This window comes from Pipra filicauda, unplaced genomic scaffold, assembly GCF_003945595.2.
Source record: "Pipra filicauda isolate LSUMZ 115617 unplaced genomic scaffold, ASM394559v2 scaffold218_size1660888_pilon, whole genome shotgun sequence".
NCBI classification, from domain to species: Eukaryota; Metazoa; Chordata; class Aves; order Passeriformes; family Pipridae; genus Pipra; species Pipra filicauda.
The window spans coordinates 1,324,426-1,345,494 of record NW_024104330.1 but is presented as its reverse complement, the minus strand read 5'-3'; the positions used below and the strand labels follow the sequence as shown (position 1 = coordinate 1,345,494).

The following is a 21,069-nucleotide window of genomic DNA, read 5'->3' as shown; positions in this document are numbered from 1 at the left end:
ATGAACGGTTCTAAGAGAACTTCTTGCAGAAAATACCCTATTTTCTAACATACAGGAATGAATTAATGCCCCAGAAAAAAATAGCCCTAACGCCACCTTTTTAGTGTAGGAGAAAGATGGGATGAGCTTTTTGCCAAACTAATCAGGAAAAGAGGGAAAAACTGAACTTTGGCTGCATATATAATGGGTAAATTTATCTGTTTTGAATTATACAAAATAATAGGTTCGTTCCATTCAAGTTTCATCCCAGACCCACCCCCCTTTTCCAGCCCTAGGGGAGGGAGCGTTAACTAATGGTCTGTGTAAACTGATGCTCATGCAGTAAGAGTTTGGAGAAGTGCTGCTTGTACAAGTTAAAGCAGGCACTGAAGAAAAACCAACCAAATAAAAAGCAGCTGCAGGAGCAAAGTTGACCCTTCTGAAATTAAAAGACCATGTCTTTCTCCACAAGAGTTTTGACGATGAAATGCAAGCAGACGATTGAATCCGAGAGGACTTACTTTTACCAGGCGCTTTTTGCCAGCAGTAGGTTTCCTGGACTGGCCAGACTGTGCAGCAGCCAGTCCCTGGCGGTGCGGAGCAGCCCGCGGGAAGAGGCGGCGAACAAAGGCGAAGGGCGCGGAGCGGGGCTGCTGGAGGCCCCCCGGCGCCGCCTGGGCAGGGTGAAAAGCCTGCACGAAATGCCCGGACCCAACACCCTCTACAACCTCTACGAGTTCTTCTGGAAGGACGGCTTCGGCCGCATTCATGAAATCCAGGTACAGCTCACTCGCCTACTTAACGCTTTAATCACGCCAGGGTTACTTAAAACCTTTACTTTTCTCACCGGGTCAATCACCGCGTTCGCAGCACCGCTGATGGGCATCGCCGCGCCGCCTTCGCGCTGGTGAGAGCCGGGATTCAGGGGATCCCCCATCCCGTTTCCCGCAGCGCTGGAGGCTTTGGCAGTTTTGTTTCGCCGGGGATCACACGCTGCCCCCGCGCCCCGGTGCCTCCCGCTCCGGAATTCCCGGGCTGCAAGCGCTGCCCGCGCATCTTTGTGCGGGTTGTGAACCTCTGAGGCGGCGCCTCGGGCTGAAAGGAAAAAATAATAATAAAAAAAGGCATTTTTTTTTTAACAGGGCTGTTTCACAAACTTGCAGAGGGCTTATTTTTGGCGAGCAGGGCTGGGAAGCGTGGGCTCCCGTGGAATTTCGTACCGCAGCGCCCACCCGTGCCGTGAGGCTGTGCCGGTACCCGGGGTCCTGCCGCGGCCGGGGCGCTGCTCCGCTGCATTCAGAGACCATTTTGTTTCTCCTACTCCAGCCTCCCCTTACATAAATACACTTCGCCCATGCAGATCCCCTGAGGGGGCGGTAGTTGCGCCTGGCCCCGCTGCCGTCCCTTCGGCAGGAGGCGGGCGGTTTGAAACCTCCCGGGGATGCGGGACAAGGGGCTGGGAATGGCGGCGGCTGGCGCTGCCCGCCCTGCCGCCCCCTCCCCTGGCCACCACGCTGGCGCAGGGGAGGGGAGTGGGCGGTGGGGAAGCAGGACCGGATTGACGGCGGGAGGCGAGGAGGGAGGGCGGAGAGCGGCTCCTGTCACCTGGCGGGTGGGAGATGGTCAAACGAACCAGAGCCGGGAGGGGGTGAGAAGCGTCCCCTGGTTTGGGCATCTCCGCTGCTGTGGTGCCACACAGATCAAAGCGTGTCCTCTTCCCCGGTGGCACCTGGCGAGGGTGGGTGAAGCGCCGTCATCCCTGCGAGGGACTGAGGGAGTTGGGTGGACGAGGATCCCCCTCGGGGATGCTGGCATGGGCAACAGTCTTACCGTAAGCCTGTAGCTATCCAGAGATGAATTCTCTTGGTTGCTTGGTCAAACGTATCTTTCATTCCTAAAAAGTCACAGTGCATCTCCTGGGGCCCTTTTCCCACGTAGTCTAAGCGATTCTAAAGGAAACACTTGTGTGTAAAGTAAAGCTATGGTTTTCACTCTTTTACAGCTGTGGATCTGTAATGCTTTCCACTGGCAGTACAGATTTCTCTGGGAATACCTCAGATGTGGCACTTATTATTTTGCTTTTCTTAGTGACCTTTCCCAAATTGCTAGAAAGAGATTCAGCTGCAAGTGGTTCACTGCCTGAAAATTGTTGAAATTTTAGAAAAAACCAAAACAAACAAACACAAAAGAGAAAGGGAAATAAAAACAGAAAATGAAAACAAAAGAAAAAAGAACTTTGGTTTGAGAATCAAAACTGGAAAGTTAAGATTTACAAAAGGCCCGAAAATGCTAGAAAGAGGGAGGAAACAGAAAGAAAACCCATGAAAGTTGCTTGATTTTGCCCAGCTTTGTTGTATTTACCATTTTGATTTTTAAGAAGAAATGTAGGGCTCCTGGGTATATGCTGTGTTTGATGGCAGCCAAACTAAATTGCTAATGATTAATTGTTCAGCTTGATTACTTGCTAACCAAGATGCATGCAGATGAAACTTCAGGTCATCTAAAGCTTTTGTTTCATTCTATTTCTTTTTTTTCTCTACCTCTGTGGTGGTGTACAGAATTTGAGGGGCACTCACCATGGTCTCATAACACTAAAAAGGATGGATGCTACCATCGGTTTCAAGTTCTTTCACTGTCAAAACAGTGAAAATTATTCAAAATATTAAAGGGAATGTAAGACAACCTAAATAGTATATGCTTTTCACTATCACTGGCTGATATGTCTATTTTCTTCTTTAATGAATATTATTCACAGAAAGGAAAGTGTGAGGAATTATAAGTTGCAATATAATACTTGTTTTTATTCTGTTTAAAGTCCCAGAAAATCACAGGATACCCTGTCTGCATACATGCAGAATGCAAATAGGCATTAACTGGATTAATAAGAGTCTGTTAAATTTAACAATACAGTGAACATCAGGAATGAATTAATCCAAAACCCTCTGGTAACCAGCACAGCTACTTAGACGATGTCCTTCAGCGCACACAAATATTTTTGCCCTATATCCAGGAGAGGTGGGGGAGCCGGGTGCTTTTTCACAAAGGAGGTTCTGTTCTCAGTAACATGGTTCCAGTTAGTCTCGCCTACAGCAATTATGACAAAGGGAAAGTATTCTTAATTTGATGGAGTTAGATCTCTTTTGTCTTATCAGTGTTATGCAAGTGTAAAGAAAAGAAAGGTGAGGAGGGAGGGATTTGGGTGCTGGCAGTTTTATTAATTTATGATGTGTGAGAGGATAACTGGTGTGAGATTGTTATGTGAGGCACTAGGGTGTAATATTTTTAAGGTTTGGAACAAGGGAAAGAAAAACTCATGTTATGAAAGAAAATACAAAAGAGAAATCCTGGGCATTTCATTAGACATGAAGTTGATAGAACAGAGTTCAGTCTATTGAAAGCAAGAGATGTCCAAATAGTTTGTCCCTATCTGTTTCTGGTTTAACACTAGTATTTAATTTATTTGATTGAATAGCTTGACACTTGATTTATTTACTGTCAAAATTTATTGTCCCATGTAAACCTCACCATCAGGGGGAAAAAACAAACTGCTCCATAAATAGGAAAATTTGTTGAAACTGTTTTTCTATGACTAGTGACCTGTATTTCCCTCACTCCACTGATTTTTCCTGATTTTTTTGGGTGTGCTTGTTCACACATTCCTCTGCCTATGGTGTTTGGTTAGGAGCAGATCAAGCAGAAATGACAACAGCTGAATTTCTGCTGTAGCATTTCCCTCATCAGGATGACTAATATGTGGGTTTCATTTGAATCCAGATGCTGATTTTTGAAAAGGGTAAGAATATCGATGTAGGAGACCTTTAACTGTTTAAACCAGACTGAAGTTGGCCACTGTGTTCCAAAAGAAGTGACTGGCAGAGACCATAATTGCACAAATCTTGTTTTATTTGGAAACTAGGCAGAAAAAGTTATATTTTTTTTAAGCAGTTGGTACCATATTCTGAAGAATGATTCATGAGTCTTAAGCTTATTATAGGCAATTAAGCAATTCATCTCTGTAATCAAGACTGAATAAAAACGTACTTTACATAAGCTAATCTTGGGTCAACACTAAACTTTCATTAGTGTAGTTGGTGTCAAACATCTCTGGTTTATAATCAGCATATCTCTGTAAGCAGATGTCTTTGGCATAAACTTTGTTCAGTTTAGCTTGTCTTAGTACTTTAACCAGAAATAAAGACTGTAAAATTTAATTCTGAAGTCTCAATATCTTTTGAATAACTTTTTTTCCCCTCTGACATGATGACGTATCTAAACTCCAAGTGAATTTGTGGGAATTTTGTTTCACTTTATGACCATGTCAGAACAAAATTTATTTGAAATAATCAGTAAGATTTCATGGGATGGTGATAGTACAATCTTACTAGAAAACTTTTTGGGTTTCTTTTTTTTTTTATAAGAGCTTACCTTTTCCTTTCTTTTGCAGAATTAACATAAGTCTTTCTCTAGTTTACTCTGACAAAGCTGTCCCAAAATGCAGTTTTTCACTAGGCTGTTGCGCTGTCATTGTCCTCAGTTAGGTGTGAGAAACTTACACGTAGGGGTTTTCTATAAGCAATAAAATGACAGAGTAAGTATTTATTTACAATAGGCATTAACTTAACCCTATGTACCCACATGTTTTTCATTTTTGCAGACATTCTTTCTAACCTGTTTGATCTGAAGGGATGTGTTTTCAAGTGCCGCAAGTCCTTTCATCTTCTCAGTGTTTGGTTTCACTCACGCTTTGTGCCTTAGAGCTTTGGGTCTTTTCAGTCAGAGGTCCTGAACAGTGTGACCTCTCTGTTTTCCTTCTGAATATTTCACAGTAATTCTTAGATGCTTTCTTCTGACACTTCAAACTGTTCCTTGACTGAAAGGCCGAGGATCAAATTCTAAATGTGAGAGATGGATTCACTGTATGACAAATTGTCAGTTTCCTTTTGTGACAGTTTTCCTTAGTAACACTTGACTTCTGTTTCTCTTTGTTGGTGACATTGTAGCAAAAACACACTCAGGAATATGGAAAGATCTTCAAGTCTCACTTTGGTCCCCAGTTTGTTGTATCCATTGCAGATCGAGACATGGTTGCTCAAGTCCTGCGAGCAGAAGGTAGAGCACCACAAAGAGCTAACATGGAATCCTGGCAGGAGTACAGGGATTTACGAGGGAGAGCCACAGGGCTTATTTCTGCGTAAGTATTGTTACTCCTTAATTTTCTTTATTTTCTTGTAAAAGTTTGCTCATTTTCTGAAGGACTGTACAGGTCATCTGGGAAATCAGGCTTTTCTGTGTGTGGAAAATCGTGTGGTTAGTGGGGGAAAGACGGCAGGAATTTGTGGTGAATGCTGTGAATTTCTCTGTTTTGTGAAGTTTCCAAGAGATGGTAATGATGGGTAGTTTGAATGTGCAGGGAGCTACCTTGCATAAGACTTTCTTTGGGAATGTGTTTCAAATAGAGTTATCTGAACTGACTCACCTGCAAGCTGTTTTGCAGAAAAGGGCTTACTAACTTTGGCTCTGCACTGCACAAATGTGGGTTTCTTGCTTCAGATCTAGACTGTTGCATCTGGTTGTAGGTGTGCTGTGTGGACTTGTTTGCTCAGATTAGTTTTATTGTTCACCAAAGTGCGCCCTCAGTACATTAACGCAGAGAAGTCACAGTATGATCAGTTCACACTGTGGTGCATCCCCGTGCAGATATTTTTGTACATGGCTGATTCTAGAGGAGTTATCTGTCTTTAAAGCTTGCATAACCTGGCAGTACATGTGGGTGTAGTTAATTGCCACTGGCAACTACTCACAGTCCCCACAGACATAGGATGTTTATCTAGCGGGAAACTAATTTTCTGAGTCATGGACAATCTGTTTCTTTCATGGTAGCAAAAAACTTAATGTATTGCACTGCAGGCTCAAATCTGAACCCACTTAAGATAACAGTTCTTTGATACTTTGTGAAATCATACCTTAAATCAGGAGATAATCAGAAAATATCTGAGATTATTAAAGAGATAAATTATTTTGCTGATCAATAAGTTTCTGTGCTTTGCAGTAGCATTGCTCCAGGTGAAAAAAAACAAGGGGAAATACATAACAATTTAAAATAGACACATAAGAGACAATACCCTATTTTCATGAGGAATTGAAAGGTATCCCTGTTCCCAAATACTCTGCTCATACAGAGCATCGTGCAGATGCTACAATTCAGATTTTTAGCCTTGAGCATGAAGGTTTCCATGCATAGCTCAGCTAAAGGAGAATTTAGCTGTAACTTGTTTTTCTATGGATAGGTCTGCTATCCTGTTACTTTGTAGGTTTAGAATGAGGGTAGCCAAAAGTGATTTATCAGTAACGGAATTTATGGTGCCAGCTGTCACTCAAACCAGAGATTGACTTACACCTGCACATACATGTTACAACACTGAAATTTAATGAGGATGTGCAATAAATGCAGGATAAAAATGCAGGATAAAATGCAGGAGCATAATTACAAATATACATTATTATAATTTTCATTTTACCACTTGCTTTTATTTGCAATGAAAAATCACAAAGTTTCATTGCAGAGCTTTTACCCAGCTGATGATTGTTAAGGAAAGTTGTGTATAGATACCATTAATAATTTCTTCCAGGGAAGGTGAACAATGGCTAAAAATGAGAAGTGTACTGAGGCAAAAAATTCTGAAACCCGAAGATGTGGCTTTTTACTCTGAAGGAGTCAATGAAGTTATCAAAGACTTAATTAAAAGAATCCACACCCTCAGAAGTCAAGAGGAGGATGGGGAAACAGTAACCAATGTTAACAACCTTTTCTTCAAGTACTCGATGGAAGGTAAGCCCGGGCTGGATCACATCTGTAAAGAAAATGTAAAAAGTGTGTTTATGGTTAGGCATTTCTGTCAAATGACTAGTGTCTCATTGTGATTGATCTGAAAAGGGAAGCTTGATATTCTGCCTTCATGTGTCTTCCTAGTTAGTGCAATAGGTATCAGTAGAATTCTTTTGTAGAGTCCAAAGAAATGATACCTTGTATTAAGGAACAATTCCCATGGAAATGCTGGTATATAGGTAAAATATTCAATCAAGGCATTGAATGGTTTCAGTACTCTATATTTTTTTATTCATTTCTCAAGAATAAGGATGTTTACCTTCTAATAATGTGATTCTAAGAAATGTTTATTTCACAATACACCAGTTAAATTCCAGGTGGGTAATCCCTGTGTGATGTATCTGTGTTCAGTTCATAGCTCAGTGTGGAATACTGCTGTGGGTACTGCTTTTCCCTGCCTACATGTGCCAAGTGTGGGATTGTTATGCTTGCTCTAAAATCATCTGCCACTGGCTACCACTAATGAGGGAATGCTAAATGAAACTCTGGCCTGAGCCAGTATGGCATTTCCTGTGTTCTTACAGAAATCTAGTGGTGATTCATATTTCATGCATTTCTTGAACTGACTGCATATAACCCAATCTTGTTATATGTTATATGTTATATGTTATATGTTATATGTTATATGTTATATGTTATATGTAATGCCTTTTAAAAAGTAGGGACTCTTTTCTGACAGGCAGTTGAATAATTTGGAATTTGAAAAACTTCCAGATTGCTCACTTATGAAGATACTCTATCAAATTGCTGGCTGCCTGTTTGGTCTGTTTCACATTAGTAGTGTCTAAAACTGGCATTAAACTAAAAGTTACCAATTTTATGGAATTTTAAACTCTAAGCTTACTGATTCACTTTACTGATGGGTTAGTTTAAATTCTTCACATTCTTTTAGCTTTTCATTTATAACTTGTGCCTGGCACACACTTATTTCTCATACAAATTCAGTTTTAATTAACTTAGACTGTAACTTTGGTCAGGAAACCAAAATGTAAGATCAAAGTCAAACATTATTATCTATTGTACCTGTTTTTAACAGGGAAAACAGAGAAAAAGAGACTAGAGTGTCTAGACCAGTTACTCTAATTATCTAGTTAAGTTATAATATTTCTTGGAAATATGTGAACAAACTATTTACTAATGAAATTAAACCCACAAAATTTATTTTAAAATTTTATTTTAAAACATTTCATTTGATGCAAATGGCTTTGAGAAAGTATCTAATTTCCTTTTTAAATTACTGAGTAACCCCACTAGTTTTTAGAAAAACTGTTAAATAAGAGTATTTTGATAATAGGAATAGCTTTTATACCGTACTATATGATATTTTCATAAATAAACTGCGTAATATGATCTAGATTTCACAAGTTGGGAGGAAAAATTGCTAGAAATTTGTGTTCAGGAAGTAATTAAAAAATGGTTTGCTATCAAACCTAGAGAACATTTTGCCTAATTCCAGTAGGGCAGTTTCTATTTGAGTTCGGTCCAGTATTTAATAATTTGTGTATGTTTACAAAAGCTGATCTGAGAGACTGCAGGGACACTAATAGATGGGTAGGAATTAACTTAATAAATGGAAGAAATTGTACAGAGTTCAGAAGAATAATAATTTAATAAAAAAATATAAATATAAATAAAGTACTGGTCTCTGGTGGTAGGGGTTGGGGGGATGGTGGTGGTGTTTCTAGAGGGGCAGAAAAACATCTGAGGAAATTACAGCACATCAGAACAAGGGACAGTCAGTGGTGTCACTTGCAGCAGTGTCACACACACGCTGTTTTCCAGGGCTGGGTGGAGTATACTGTGTGCATTAAGAGCACATCTGGAGTGCAAGCTCTTTATCCACTTATACATACTCAGTATTCATTTACTTCCAGCTGATGACAGACACAGCCACTGGTAGAAACTCCTGCGTTGTCACCAGTTATCAGAACTGTCTTTGGATTTGCATGTCCTTGTGGATTCAGAGGCCAACGCGGCAGGCTCGGGATTTCTGGTGCAATGCAAAACACAGCGAGTGTGCTGGAGGGCTGCTCTACTTCTGGTGGAATTCCTGGCTGTCTTCTCATGCAGAGCATTATTGACATAGCAACTACTGTCTGCTACAATGTCTAGCAGGGATTTTTCACTGCCTTTTGAACTTCTGTTTCATCTGTTCTCCAACTGTAGTAATAATAACTAAACATTTCTTGTAAGGTGGTTCCCTCATGTTAGTATTTTAATTCTTTAAATTATTAATATGTATTTATGCATGTGTATAGCCAATTCTTTGATTTTGTATGTGCAGGTGTGGCGACTATTCTGTATGAATGCCGTCTGGGCTGCCTGGAAAACAACATCCCACAGCAGACTGTTGAATATATTAAGGCTCTGGAGTTGATGTTTAGTATGTTTAAGATCACTATGTATGCAGGTGCTATGCCCAAGTGGCTTCGTCCTCTTATTCCAAAACCCTGGAGAGAGTTCTGCAGATCCTGGGATGGACTCTTCAAATTTAGTAAGATTTAGTAGTAGAAAAGTTCAGCTGTATTTCTGAAGGTTCTATGTGTATTTGAATGGGACAAGATGCATTTCTCTCCTAAAATTATAAGAAGACATTGTGGCAGAAGTAAATTTCACATCAAATGCAGGCTGGCCAGGGAACTATTTTAAAAAAAAATCTAGTGAGAAAGAATTTTACCAGCACACTTCAAATACTTCCCTATTTTATACAGTTGTTTTGTTATTTGTCCTCATCTGTTCCAGCCCTCAGTCGTTTCTTCAGGTCCAAATTCCTTGCCAAGGTTTTATCTTAAGTCACTCCAATTCTAATGAGGGTAGTTTTGTTGACTTCAGCAAAATTTTAGTTAGACACTCCGACAAATAATCACCACTAAAACTGACTAAAAGCTAAAAAATTACACTCTAACAATGAATTAAACTCTTTGTGAAGTTTATTTACATACATACAAGCATATAAGTTGACATAGAAGTACACTGCTGTAGTACAATATGGGGTTTTTTTGTAAATAAAACATTCCAGGCTACTTTATGAATCAGCTTGCATGTAAGTTCATGTAAGTAAGAAGGAGTTGTCTTTGCAATTTTTTTTTTTAATATTCCAGAGTGTTAAAAAACCCTGAACCCTGAATGTTAGAAAGCTGCATGCATTTTCATTTTTTTGTTGTCTCATTCTGTGTGGCATTAACTTTCTGAGGATTTCTCTTCTTTTTAAAACCCTGATTTGACTGAAGATAATGTTTGTAGTCTCTAAGGTATAAATGGGACTCCGGGCGAAATTGCTCAACATGTCATCCCTTGAAGTTTTTCAGTTTTTGTTATTATTTGACGCAACTTGTCTTTGTCTTCAGAGTAATTAAGTTCTGGTTGCTGTTAAAGTCTTGTAGCAGCCTTTGTGCTGAGTTGCAGCAGGCTCTGCAGAGTTCACCACTTCTTGCAGAGTCATCAGAAAACAAGCCAGGTGGGCATAAAAACTTGACCTTGAGCCTTCTTCTCTCCTTGTTAGAAAATGTAGTCTCTTGTATCCTTTCTTTGTGCTCTGCATTCTTGTGCTGTGAGCTCCCGAGGTTCCTGTTAGCTCAGTCTTTCCTTACCACGAGTACCCAAGGACCTCCACCACCCCTCAGTTATTTTTAACTTGAGAAAGAAGATTCGTTTTGGTTTTTTTTCTTCTGGCTGTGTAGTACAATGTAGCATGAGGGAGAAATGTCATTACTGAATGGAACCAACAGAAAAATAAAAATGGACACTTAACAATTTTTTTGAATCCCAAAGGTCAGATCCATGTTAACAACAAATTGAAGGCTATTCAGTCTCAGCTGGACCAAGGAAAAGTAGTGAATGGTGGGCTACTTACATACCTCCTAGTGAGTAAGGAACTTACTTTGGAAGAGATCTATGCCAATATGACTGAAATGCTTCTGGCAGGAGTGGACACAGTAAGCTTGTTATAATTTTCCTTGTGTATAGTTGTTTTTGTAAACCAGTATCATTTGCAGCTATCTTTAGAGATAGCTTGTTTATAAGCACATAATTTAACACATTTAAGTCATGACATCTTTAAGTAATACAAAATACCTACTGCACTGTGTAATCTCTCTACTGGAATGGAGTCAGTGTTCTCTTCTAGCTGTGGTTTACAGGAACTCATCACTTGGGAGTCAGTTCCTCAGTTTATTAAACATATGAAATAGCAACTTTCTTTACATTCAGCTTGAATTTTACACATTTTCTTTTATTGGTTTGCATAACAGGTTGGTATTTGTCTTCTTTAGATAAACCAAAATAGAAAAGGTCGCTGAAAGTTAGTGTGAGAAAAAAATTGATCAATAAATTTGTATGTAGAATTTGGTAAGGGATTTTCACATATTAAATTGACTGGGACACACATTATGGATCAGATATCTTCTTTCTGCTGGAGTCCATTAGGAGGGGGTTGTTAGACCAGCACTGATGTGGGCAAGGCATAAGTTCACCCTACCCCTGCTTGTGCTGGCAACATACAGTCAGGGTGAGGCAGAGCTGTGGTAGGGGTCTCAGGACTAATGGGGCTGATATATCCAATATGTTGACACCTAGGGAAATGTTTTAAGCGCCTCTCTTTCTTTATTCTTCTGATTTGTCATATAGACCATTTGAAGAAACATAAACATTAAGGTCACATAGGCATCTTACCCTCCTCTCATTCCTATCATATGAAATCAGTGTAGCTTAGTATTGACTGCAGCGTGACAATCTGAAGACTCAGGAAAGATAAAAATGAGTTATTGTATATACAATGTATAGAATTATTTAGAATATCAGTGAACACTGTTATTGTAAATGACTGTAACTGAACAGTTTTTTAAAAGGAATTATATTAATTTGATAAAGACAGTGCTATGTAGGATTGTGTTTAGTAGTCTTAGAGAAGAAAAGACTAAAATAAGTAAAAACATAAAATGGCCTCTAGGGGAAAAAACCCCAAACCTGGATAACTGAATTCAGATTTTTTTGACTTAAGAAAGTTTGTAAGGTTTCTAAAGAAAACAAAGCCCCTAAAAGCAATCATTTTTGAATTCCAAAATAAGGAGCATATGTAAAACTTCTTTATGTGCTGAATATTATTCCATTGATTAAATATCCCAAGGGCTTATGAGTTTGCAGATCTTTTTTATGTTTGGTTCTTAAGTAAAGTACAGTTATTCATCCCATTCATTTTCTGATCTTTCAGACCATTAATTTTCCTTTTTTTAGTATGCAACAGAGTTTTATTTAAACTAAAAGGACAATGTTCAAGTTCATGCCAACAAGATTTTCTCTTTCCATTTGACTCAGCTTTCACATCTGGGAACTGTCTCTGTGAGAGAACAGTACTTCTGATTTCCTCATTTCCAAGTACAAAGCAAAAATTTAGGAAAATTCTGCTGTCAATTCAGATCTCATTTTATTGAAAAAACCAAAAGAGGTTTAGAGGATTATAGAAGCTTTCAACAAAATTGTAAGGCAGTTTTTGGCTACAAAGCATTTTGACTGCCCCTGTAATAGTGCTAATTTTTAAGAGGTTATGAAGGAATTGGGAACCTGGGAAGTAACGGTGTTTATATCAGAGAAGTTCTGTGTACAGCTGGCACAATTGTCTCTGAGCAGAATAGAACACGGTTGTATTTTAGACTACACAGCCACTCAATATTGCAAGAGAAAAGCTTAAGAGAATGATACTTCTGGCATTATACCCCAGTCTGAAGACAAGACATAAAAGGTCACCATCATGATGACATCATGCATTCTAAATTGATCTTAAAACATAAGACCAAAATAAGGCATTTCCAGAAGCTGCTTTTTTTTTTTTTTTTTTTTTACCCACCCACACATTTTTTAATAACCTTGAGCTTTGTTGTACTATTTGGATGCTGCCCAGAAGGACAGACTTCAGATGTGGGACGATGCAAACCTCAAGAAGCTCAACAAGGCCAAGTGCAAGGTCCTGCACCAGGGCCAGGGAAGTCCTGAGCACAAATTCAGGCTGGTTGGAGAATGGATTGAGAGCAGCCCTGAAACGAAGGACTTGGGGATGTTGGTGTATGAGAAGCTCAACATTGACCTGGCAAAGTGTGCTTACAACCCAGACAGCCAACCATGTTCTGGCCTGAAAAAAGATTTTAACACTAAATAAATAAAAGTATTCTCTTATCTTGGTTCCTGTAAAGTGTTTTTGTTGGGAGGAAGGTAAAACATATTGAAAACTAACAGTAACCTAATCCATTGCTCTTTAGAATGTTTATGTTTCAATATTGTTTACATAGTTGCATTTGCATTTGGTTTGTCTATTGCCTTTTATATTTCACTGGGAAAATATCAACATGGATTGTTTCGGTATATGGGGCACTTTTAAATGGAAAAGGGATGAAGGAGGGGATGGCGAAGTCTTACAACATCCCATTGAATCCAGATATGAATCATTACCAGTCTGTTATAAAACTTTAAACATATAAAACATATAGTTGAAAACTGATTGTTTTTCTTGGCTTGAGGTTATTTTATATCTACTTTTGTTGTGTTTGATGATGATGATTGTGGTTTCTTCCTTAGACTTCTTTTACTTTGTCCTGGGCAACATACTTGTTGGCAAAGCACCCAGAGGTTCAGCAATGTGTTTATGAGGAAATAGTCAACAAGCTGGGCAAAGATCAAGTTCCTGTTGCTCATGATGTCCCGAAATTGCCTTTGATTAGAGCCGTGCTGAAAGAAACCTTGCGGTAAGTAGCAGACAACTGTAATAATAAACTGAAAAATTTAATTTCTTTTTTTTCTAATGGATTTTGAGTCCGTGCTATGTACATAAGTTTGTATTCAATTGTCCTTATTGCTATTTGTTGCTTTTATTTATTGTAGCAGTATTGTGCCCAAGGATGCTTAAGTGATGAATATGATAGACTATATAATGTTTAATCTTTGTAAGTAAGGTAGAAGTGGTATCACAAATGTAGGACACGTCTGTTAAGGTAAGTAATTGCAAGCTTGATTTTTGCCCTTTGTAGGATGAAGTGTAACAATCCCCTCCCCAACACTGGTAGTTTGCAGTGTCACTTCAATGATTTTAAGTTTCTTGATTTAAATTAAAGGCATGTGACATATTTTTTTTAATATGTTTATAATAAATTTTCATTGTGAGGTGAGGGGAATAAGAGAATTTTAGAGAAGGCATCAACAAGGCTTTTTCAGCTTTAGCAGTAGTGCTAAAATATATCCATCTTGACCAAATAAGTGCATGCTTGTACATGTGTAAAACAAATAAATATATAGACCAAATATCTCAACCTCCTGTTACTAGTAAATAACTTTTCTCAGGTAATGATCATATTCTCACAGATGATTCAAGGTCCTTGAATCTCCAAGGTGTTCTGTACTTTTGAAAAACCTTTCTGCTCTGAATGGATATGGTATTCGTATCATGTATCTGTGAATGCAAACTGGGATCTAAATGTTTTTTAATTGCATTAGTCATTACTATTGAACTTCTGATGGATATTTCTCTCTAGTTTATACCCGGTGTTGCCAGGAAATGGAAGAGTGACCCAAAAAGACTTGATCGTTGGAGGATACTTTATACCTAAAGGGGTAGGTTTTTTTGCAGCCCTCAGCAAAGAGCAGAGTTTAATTTTTGTGTATGAAATGTGATCTATTACAACATATATACACTCCGTTGACTTTTAAAAGATTTCACCAATCTAAAACACTGAGAGGAAAGTATTTCAATAACACCCATTTATACTCCATGAATGGATTATATAATTGGCTTGTTGCTGTTGTTTTCGTATTTTTTATTTGGGTGCTCACCCACTAATCAAACTTATTATCATGACTTGTTCTTAATGTTCTTGAGGGTGGAGTCTATTAAAAACATCTATGTAGTGCTACAATTCAATTAAAAAAGCATGAATTTTATTATCCTTGCAGTTTTCTAATTCTTTACCTGTTAACTCTTCTTGTAGAAAGAGTTTAATTTCCTTTTTAAATTATTAATCTTTCCTTTATACTGTTCAAAGATTACACAGAGATCAGGCTAGAATTGTATGATTTTATTTTAAATGACAGCACTCCTGTGTTATAGCAACGTACCTTTGAAAGAATCAGGATTCTTAATTGGTAATATATTATTTTACACACATCTTCCCCCTGCTTCCCTCCCCTTAATTGGGACCATCATGACATCAATTATTGCTGGGTTTTGTGTCGTTCCCCCCCCGGAGTGTTGTAAGGTTTTTTAATTCCTATCCTCTCTTTTTTCCTTTTCCATTGACTCAAATCTCTCCTCCCTTTCTCTCATACCAGCTTTTTGAAACAATTCTTCATTCTTGTCACTTTGGTTCACCTTCCCCACTGCATCTTCTCTAATATACCCAGCAACATTCAAAACAACTTGAAGATTATTTCATTTGATGAGTTGAGAAAGGGATTTGATTTTTCTAGATATCCTTTTATCTTCTAGAATTACTCAGAGATACTTAATTTTTATCACCTCATATTGCAGAAATTACAGTAATTGCATTTTAATTTTGTTATGTGTATTGAAGTTAGCTAAATGTGAATATAATTTGTTTCCTCAGACGCAGCTGGCACTTTGTCATTATACTACTTCATACAGCGAGGAATATTTCTCAATGGCAAACGAGTTCCGACCTCAGCGCTGGCTGAGGAAAGATAACTTGGACAGAGTAGACAACTTTGGTTCCATCCCCTTTGGCTATGGAATTCGAAGCTGTATTGGGAAAAGAATTGCAGAGCTGGAAATTCATCTTGCACTGATTCAGGTCAGAACCATGTGACAGCATTACAAGAAGAAAAATAAATTGATATGAATTTTTTTTTCTGCATATACCATTTCTGGGTGTCTTACAGTGCTCAAAAACCTTGTTTTGGAGTGTTGTCTAATGTAGTTATACTGCAAAGGCGTAAAAAATTGAAAACAGTCATGCTTGAAATGTAGCATAACTGTTAAACTACATTGCAGAAGGAAAAAAATATATAGTACACATGAAGTAAAACTAAAGGTAAGATTGTTAAGGAAACGGATTTGGTACAGAAGGTTTTTGTAAGTGCATCAGAAGTCTTTCTTAATGTCTATTAGGATGGCTATCTGCTCAGTTTCAGCATCTTAGAAGAATTCAGTACTTACAGAGATGTAAAATAGATTTTATATCCTTGTACTGATCACAGTGTGACAACAAATAGTAGAATTTTTCTATGTTCCATGTTTAATATTAGGAAAAGTTGAGGAAGTCATGGTATTTCCCTCCTGAAAGTTTAAAAATAGATAGCTGGTGTATTGTTTGTTCAGCTTCAAAATGTGTGAGATAAATCTCTTGAAGTTTGTTTTAGCCCATGATTTCTATGATTGTCATGGTTCTCACTCTCCCACCACCGGGATCAGGAAGAGAATTAGAAGTGTAAAAGCTGGAAAACTCATGGTTAAGGTAAAGACAGGTTAAAAGGGAAAGAAAAGCTGCACACACAAGCAAAGGAAAACAAGGAATTCATTCATTGCTTCCCATGGGCAGGCAGGTGTTCACCATCTCCAGGAGAGCAGGGCTCCATCATATGTAACGGTTACTTGGAAACACAAATGCCATCACTCCAAACATCCCCCCTTCCTCCTTCTTCCCCCCGCTTTATATACCAAGTATGATGTCATATGGTCTGGAATATCCCTTCGGTCAATGGGGGTCACCTGTCCTGGCTGTGTCTCCTCCCAGCCTCCCATGCATCCCCAGCTTCCTTGCCAGCGTGGCAAACAAAAAGCAGAAAAGGCCTTGGCTCTGTGTAAGCCCTGCTCAGCAATAACAAAAACATCTCTATATTATCACCCCAGTGTTCAGCACAGATTCAAAATACAGCCCCATATCAGCCACTGTGAAGAAAATTAGCTCTATTCCAGCCAAAACAAGCACAATAATTTATGTTTGCAAGTGATTATCTCAGTTTCATTAAGAGGTTTAATGCATAGAGGAATTGTGTGATGAAATTATAGTGACTCTGTTCAGGAGAGGTTCTAATATTTGACTCCTTGATTTATGATTGTTTCACTTGGTGCACTGGACAGTTTTTTTCTCGTTTTTGGTTTGTTTCCGTCTGCCCAGGAAGAGAAATATGTCTGATGGGATTGGGACTCTTATTGCTTTCTTTATAATTGCACATATTGATTGATATTAAAGGAAGTGAAATCTGAAATAGATAGAGATGAACCTCGCAAAGTTTGAAAAAGACCTTAGTTTCTTTGATAACACAGACTGTTTAATGTAGTTATGTAGAAGTTCCTCAGAAAGAACTGGACCAGTCTTCCCTCAATCAGAGGAGGAAGATTTTGAACTATAATCTTTACCTTGTAACAACTATTTTTTCTTTCCTGCCTGGGAATCATACACTTTCAGCTCCACAGAAACTGCAACACAAGTTTTTTTTTTGTGACAGTCTGTTATGTCCTCTTTTTTGAAGGCTAATCTTCATCTGTAATTTTGCAGCTTTTCTAATACTTGTCCTCTTTATCTTCACAGTTACTTCAGAATTTTGAGATCAAAATTTCTCCCAAAACCAAACCAGTTCATGCCAAAACCCACGGACTTTTGGTTCCTGGAAACTCCATCAATATGAGATTTTCTGACAGAAAGTGAGACTCAGATATTTTGGAAGTACTTATTCAATTTTCATGGAAACAGACTTGCATTTTATGGATGTTTAAACATGCTTGTTGGTTGGTTTGTAGGTATTTGGCAAAATGATGAAGTATTATGTTCTACCTTAGTTGTAGCAGTATGTAAGAGAAATTACCTGTCCTATAATAGTTATTTACACATATGGAAATATATACTGAAAAAATTCCTTCTTGCACTGGGAATCTCCTTTTACCTGGAAAGACTTCTAGTAATAACACATACATTGAAAAAAAAGAACACAAACCCAAAACAACCAAAAGTAAATTCACACATGTTAATGTCATTCAGTGGTTTTGTATCCGTGTAAGTTGTCTTTTATATATAATAAAATATTTATACAGAATTTACAAGTTCTGGGTCTTATTCTAATGACTATTTATAATTGCATTTTTCTTTAGCATATTAAAGTTTTTAACTTGTTGGATAGAACTGGAAGGTTCACCGCTTCATGGGAAATTACTAGTGCAGCTAGAAAATATGGGGATTTTACAAGAATTTAAAGTGTGTAATGACCTAGCAGAAAGAAAGATAATATTATGTTAAGGGTACTGTCATTCTGGAGGAAAGATACTGGCAAAGTTACTCAAGAAATACTCTAGGACTGACTCTAATGTTAATGCTTTGATTAATTGCTTAATACATAGAAGAGTGTTAATGATACAAAGAATAAGAATATGAAGTGTAAAAAATCAAACTCCTCTATTTGGAGCTAGAAACAAAAGAGCTATGCTGCTACATGGGACTGGGAACGGGAGTGGGAGAGCCACTCAGAGTGGTGTCTGTGGGGCCATACCAAATATCACATGAGGTCAAAGTTCAGGAACTGGAGAGGTGGGCTGTGGACTGCATGGAGGACGGGGCAGGCTGAGAGAAATGGGATGAGACAAGAGCAGTTTGGGTGCCTGATGTGTGTACTATTCACATGATATATATAAAAATGGTAGTTTTGATCACTGAGGTTTTCCTTCCTGTGTTATGTTCTCACATAATGGTCATAACTCTAAAAAATGCTATCATATAATTACTAAAGATTTACATATTTGGTAATGCCAAACTTACCCTGTCCATGCCCAGAGAAAAACTCAGAAGAGCTATAACAAATCCCCAATTCTCGGTGTTCCAGAACAGTGTTAGTTTGCGCAGGCAGGCTCCCATGGTAGCAGATGCACTGGAGAGTTTTTCACCTCCTGAAGTGTCACAGAAGTGTTAATAGAGGATTTACAGGGCCGTGTGAAAAGCAGATGGCAGGATGATTTAAAGTGCTACCAAGTGATCGTCACAGCGCTGTACAGCTACTTAGCACAGATGTAAATACATATGCTAATAGAGTCACTGTGGAAAACAACTGGTTTTACACGTTGAACCCTTCTGATTTTTGCAAAGTGATTGGCTCTGTGTGGACTGTATATGTTGAAGCAAGATAAAATGTGGCTCACTGGAATGCGCGTCAGAAAATATTAAGTGGTCCAAAGCTGCTAGATATTTCTTATTCCTATACAGGTTTTCATCTAAATCTTATACCTGCAGTATTAAATAATAAAGTTGGAAGAAAAGGTGTGAGTAGTAACTGTTTTAATACCTGATCATTAAAAAAAATATATTTTTATATATAGGTACAATAAAAAGAAACATACTTTATCCTCTGTGATTAATACACACATTCACATACCTTTTTCCCTTTCAAAGGGTACTTACAACAGAAAATATGTACATGTATACCAAGACCTTGCAAATATTATTTATTCATGTTCTTGCTGAATAAAAAAAAAAAAAAGAGACAAAAACATGTAGGTGTCATGTGGGTATTTAAAAAAATAATTTAATCTGAGAGTTTTTTCTATGTTTCCAATGGAATTCTCTTCAAGGAAGCCATTGAAAATGCTACACTGTGGTTTTGGTACCACTAGGTGGTGCTGCCTCCATAGTATTCCTTAGTGAAAGTCTGTGATTACGTATCTATGGAAAAAGAAATTATATATACATGGCTAAAAGAAATGTACTTACTACAGCTTCTCAAAAATAGAGTAGTTTGGTTATACTTGTTTGACAAGGATTCTTAGCCCTTGCATGTGCAAACGTGCTCAGTTTGTGTTCACCTTTTGTGTATGCTTGTTTAGAATGGGAATTTGCATGTAAAAAAAAGTACAGTATGTCCAAAGTTTCATGTGGGCTTCCTTAGAAAAAATCCAGCCTTTGCAGTGCTGTATGCCTTCTGCTGAGATTTGTCTTTAACGGAGTTTGTTAATCATTGAGCTTTGACACTCTACCTGTTATCATGCAAAATTCAAAATAAAGACAGTTCCTACTCTGAAGAGATCACAGTCTGGGTAAGATAAGACTATAGGAGAGAGAAAATAACCGAGGGAGATATTTGACTTTTTCAGGCACTGTTGTGGTAAACATTACTGTGAACAGTAGATCTTCTGACACCATTTAGAGGGTATTTGTACCAGTCTTAGCAATTGTTTGAAACACAGTGTTTGCTGTCAAGTGTTTATGTAGTTGGGAAACAATTACATTGGAGTGTAAACTCACTGAAGCAGCCCACTTTATTCAGATAAAAGGAAGGCTGGAATCAGGGATTTTGGAAGGAAGTGTCTAAGGGATAAACACTACAACAGAATGTTTGCCACCACAGTTAGATTTCAGGATAAGAAATATTTAGACAACTCTTTCTTACTCTCAGTAGCTCAGTTTGTGAGTCTTTTTGTCTCCTTTATGCAGATAGGGGTGAACACTTGAATTTGCTTGGAGATTCCCAAATACTGCAGAGATAGCCTCATCCCAGATGAAAAAAAGAAGCATTAAGTCTAGATGTTAGAGAAGCAAAAAGGTATGTGGGGAATAAGTTACATATATCTGGAAGGGCTTGGTTAAAAATACTCACCTAAGATACCACTGAAAAAGCATTCAGTAATTCACTATCACATTTAGAGATGCTTCTTTTATGGTCACACATTCATAAATAATATATGGATAGTAATCATGATAACTCTATCAAACACCAGTTATTTTCAGATGAAGTTGTATGGAATAACATGCAATTCTTTTCACACAGAAAGAAGGCACCAAATTAATCCAAGAAATATTCATTTACTAGTTCCTAGTGAGCTTAGTTTTGCAACATAAATAGATGCTGGCTCTGGAAAGTGTACACTGTATTTTAAAGGTGGTTACAAAATTTCCCAACTTTGCAGATTTCTGAGACAAGAATCTCATCTGGCAAAGCTTTCTAACTCATATTGTGATGCAGCTGATCAATCACCTCATCAGGGAAGACTGCACAGAATGGTTACAGTTTTCCATTCATTGGCTTTGTCAGATTAAGTTGAGGCAGGAAAGATTTAATACATCCATATTGCTTTACCAAAGCAAATGTCTCTAATGCTTGTATGTTTTCAAGGCTGTAAATTTTGGGTTCACACCAAACAGTCTCAGCATGTTAAATTCCACTCTCTGCATCTTCTGAGATTGGGTCACCTTGATTGACAAGGATTTATTGGCGAGTGCATAGTA

At 38.0% G+C, this 21,069-nt stretch overlaps 1 protein-coding gene across 2 annotated transcripts; it reads left to right on the top strand.

The window, feature by feature from the left end:
• The first annotated feature begins 297 nt into the window (after positions 1-297).
• On the top strand, positions 298-17,896 carry LOC113995092 (cytochrome P450 27C1). 2 transcript variants are annotated; one of them, XM_027734836.2, is made up of 9 exons: positions 298-758; positions 4,980-5,170; positions 6,609-6,808; positions 9,150-9,359; positions 10,637-10,800; positions 13,433-13,599; positions 14,383-14,461; positions 15,451-15,654; positions 17,395-17,896. In XM_027734836.2, the coding sequence occupies exons 1-9, from the start codon at positions 435-437 to the stop codon at positions 17,509-17,511; spliced, it is 1,656 nt and encodes a 551-aa protein (XP_027590637.1). In that variant the 5' UTR covers positions 298-434; the 3' UTR covers positions 17,512-17,896. The 2 variants fall into 2 exon arrangements, with proteins under 2 accessions (XP_027590637.1, XP_039237160.1); XM_039381226.1 differs by lacking the exon at positions 9,150-9,359.
• Positions 17,897-21,069: the final 3,173 nt, after the last annotated feature.

Coding starts and splice junctions, on each gene's coding strand:
- LOC113995092 (XM_027734836.2), top strand. CDS start 435: ATGTCTTTCTCCACAAGAGTTTTGACGATGAAATGCAAGCAGACGATT. Junction 5,171..6,608: donor GCCACAGGGCTTATTTCTGC/GTAAGTATTGTT, acceptor AATTTCTTCCAG/GGAAGGTGAACAATGGCTAA. Junction 9,360..10,636: donor GGATGGACTCTTCAAATTTA/GTAAGATTTAGT, acceptor TGAATCCCAAAG/GTCAGATCCATGTTAACAAC.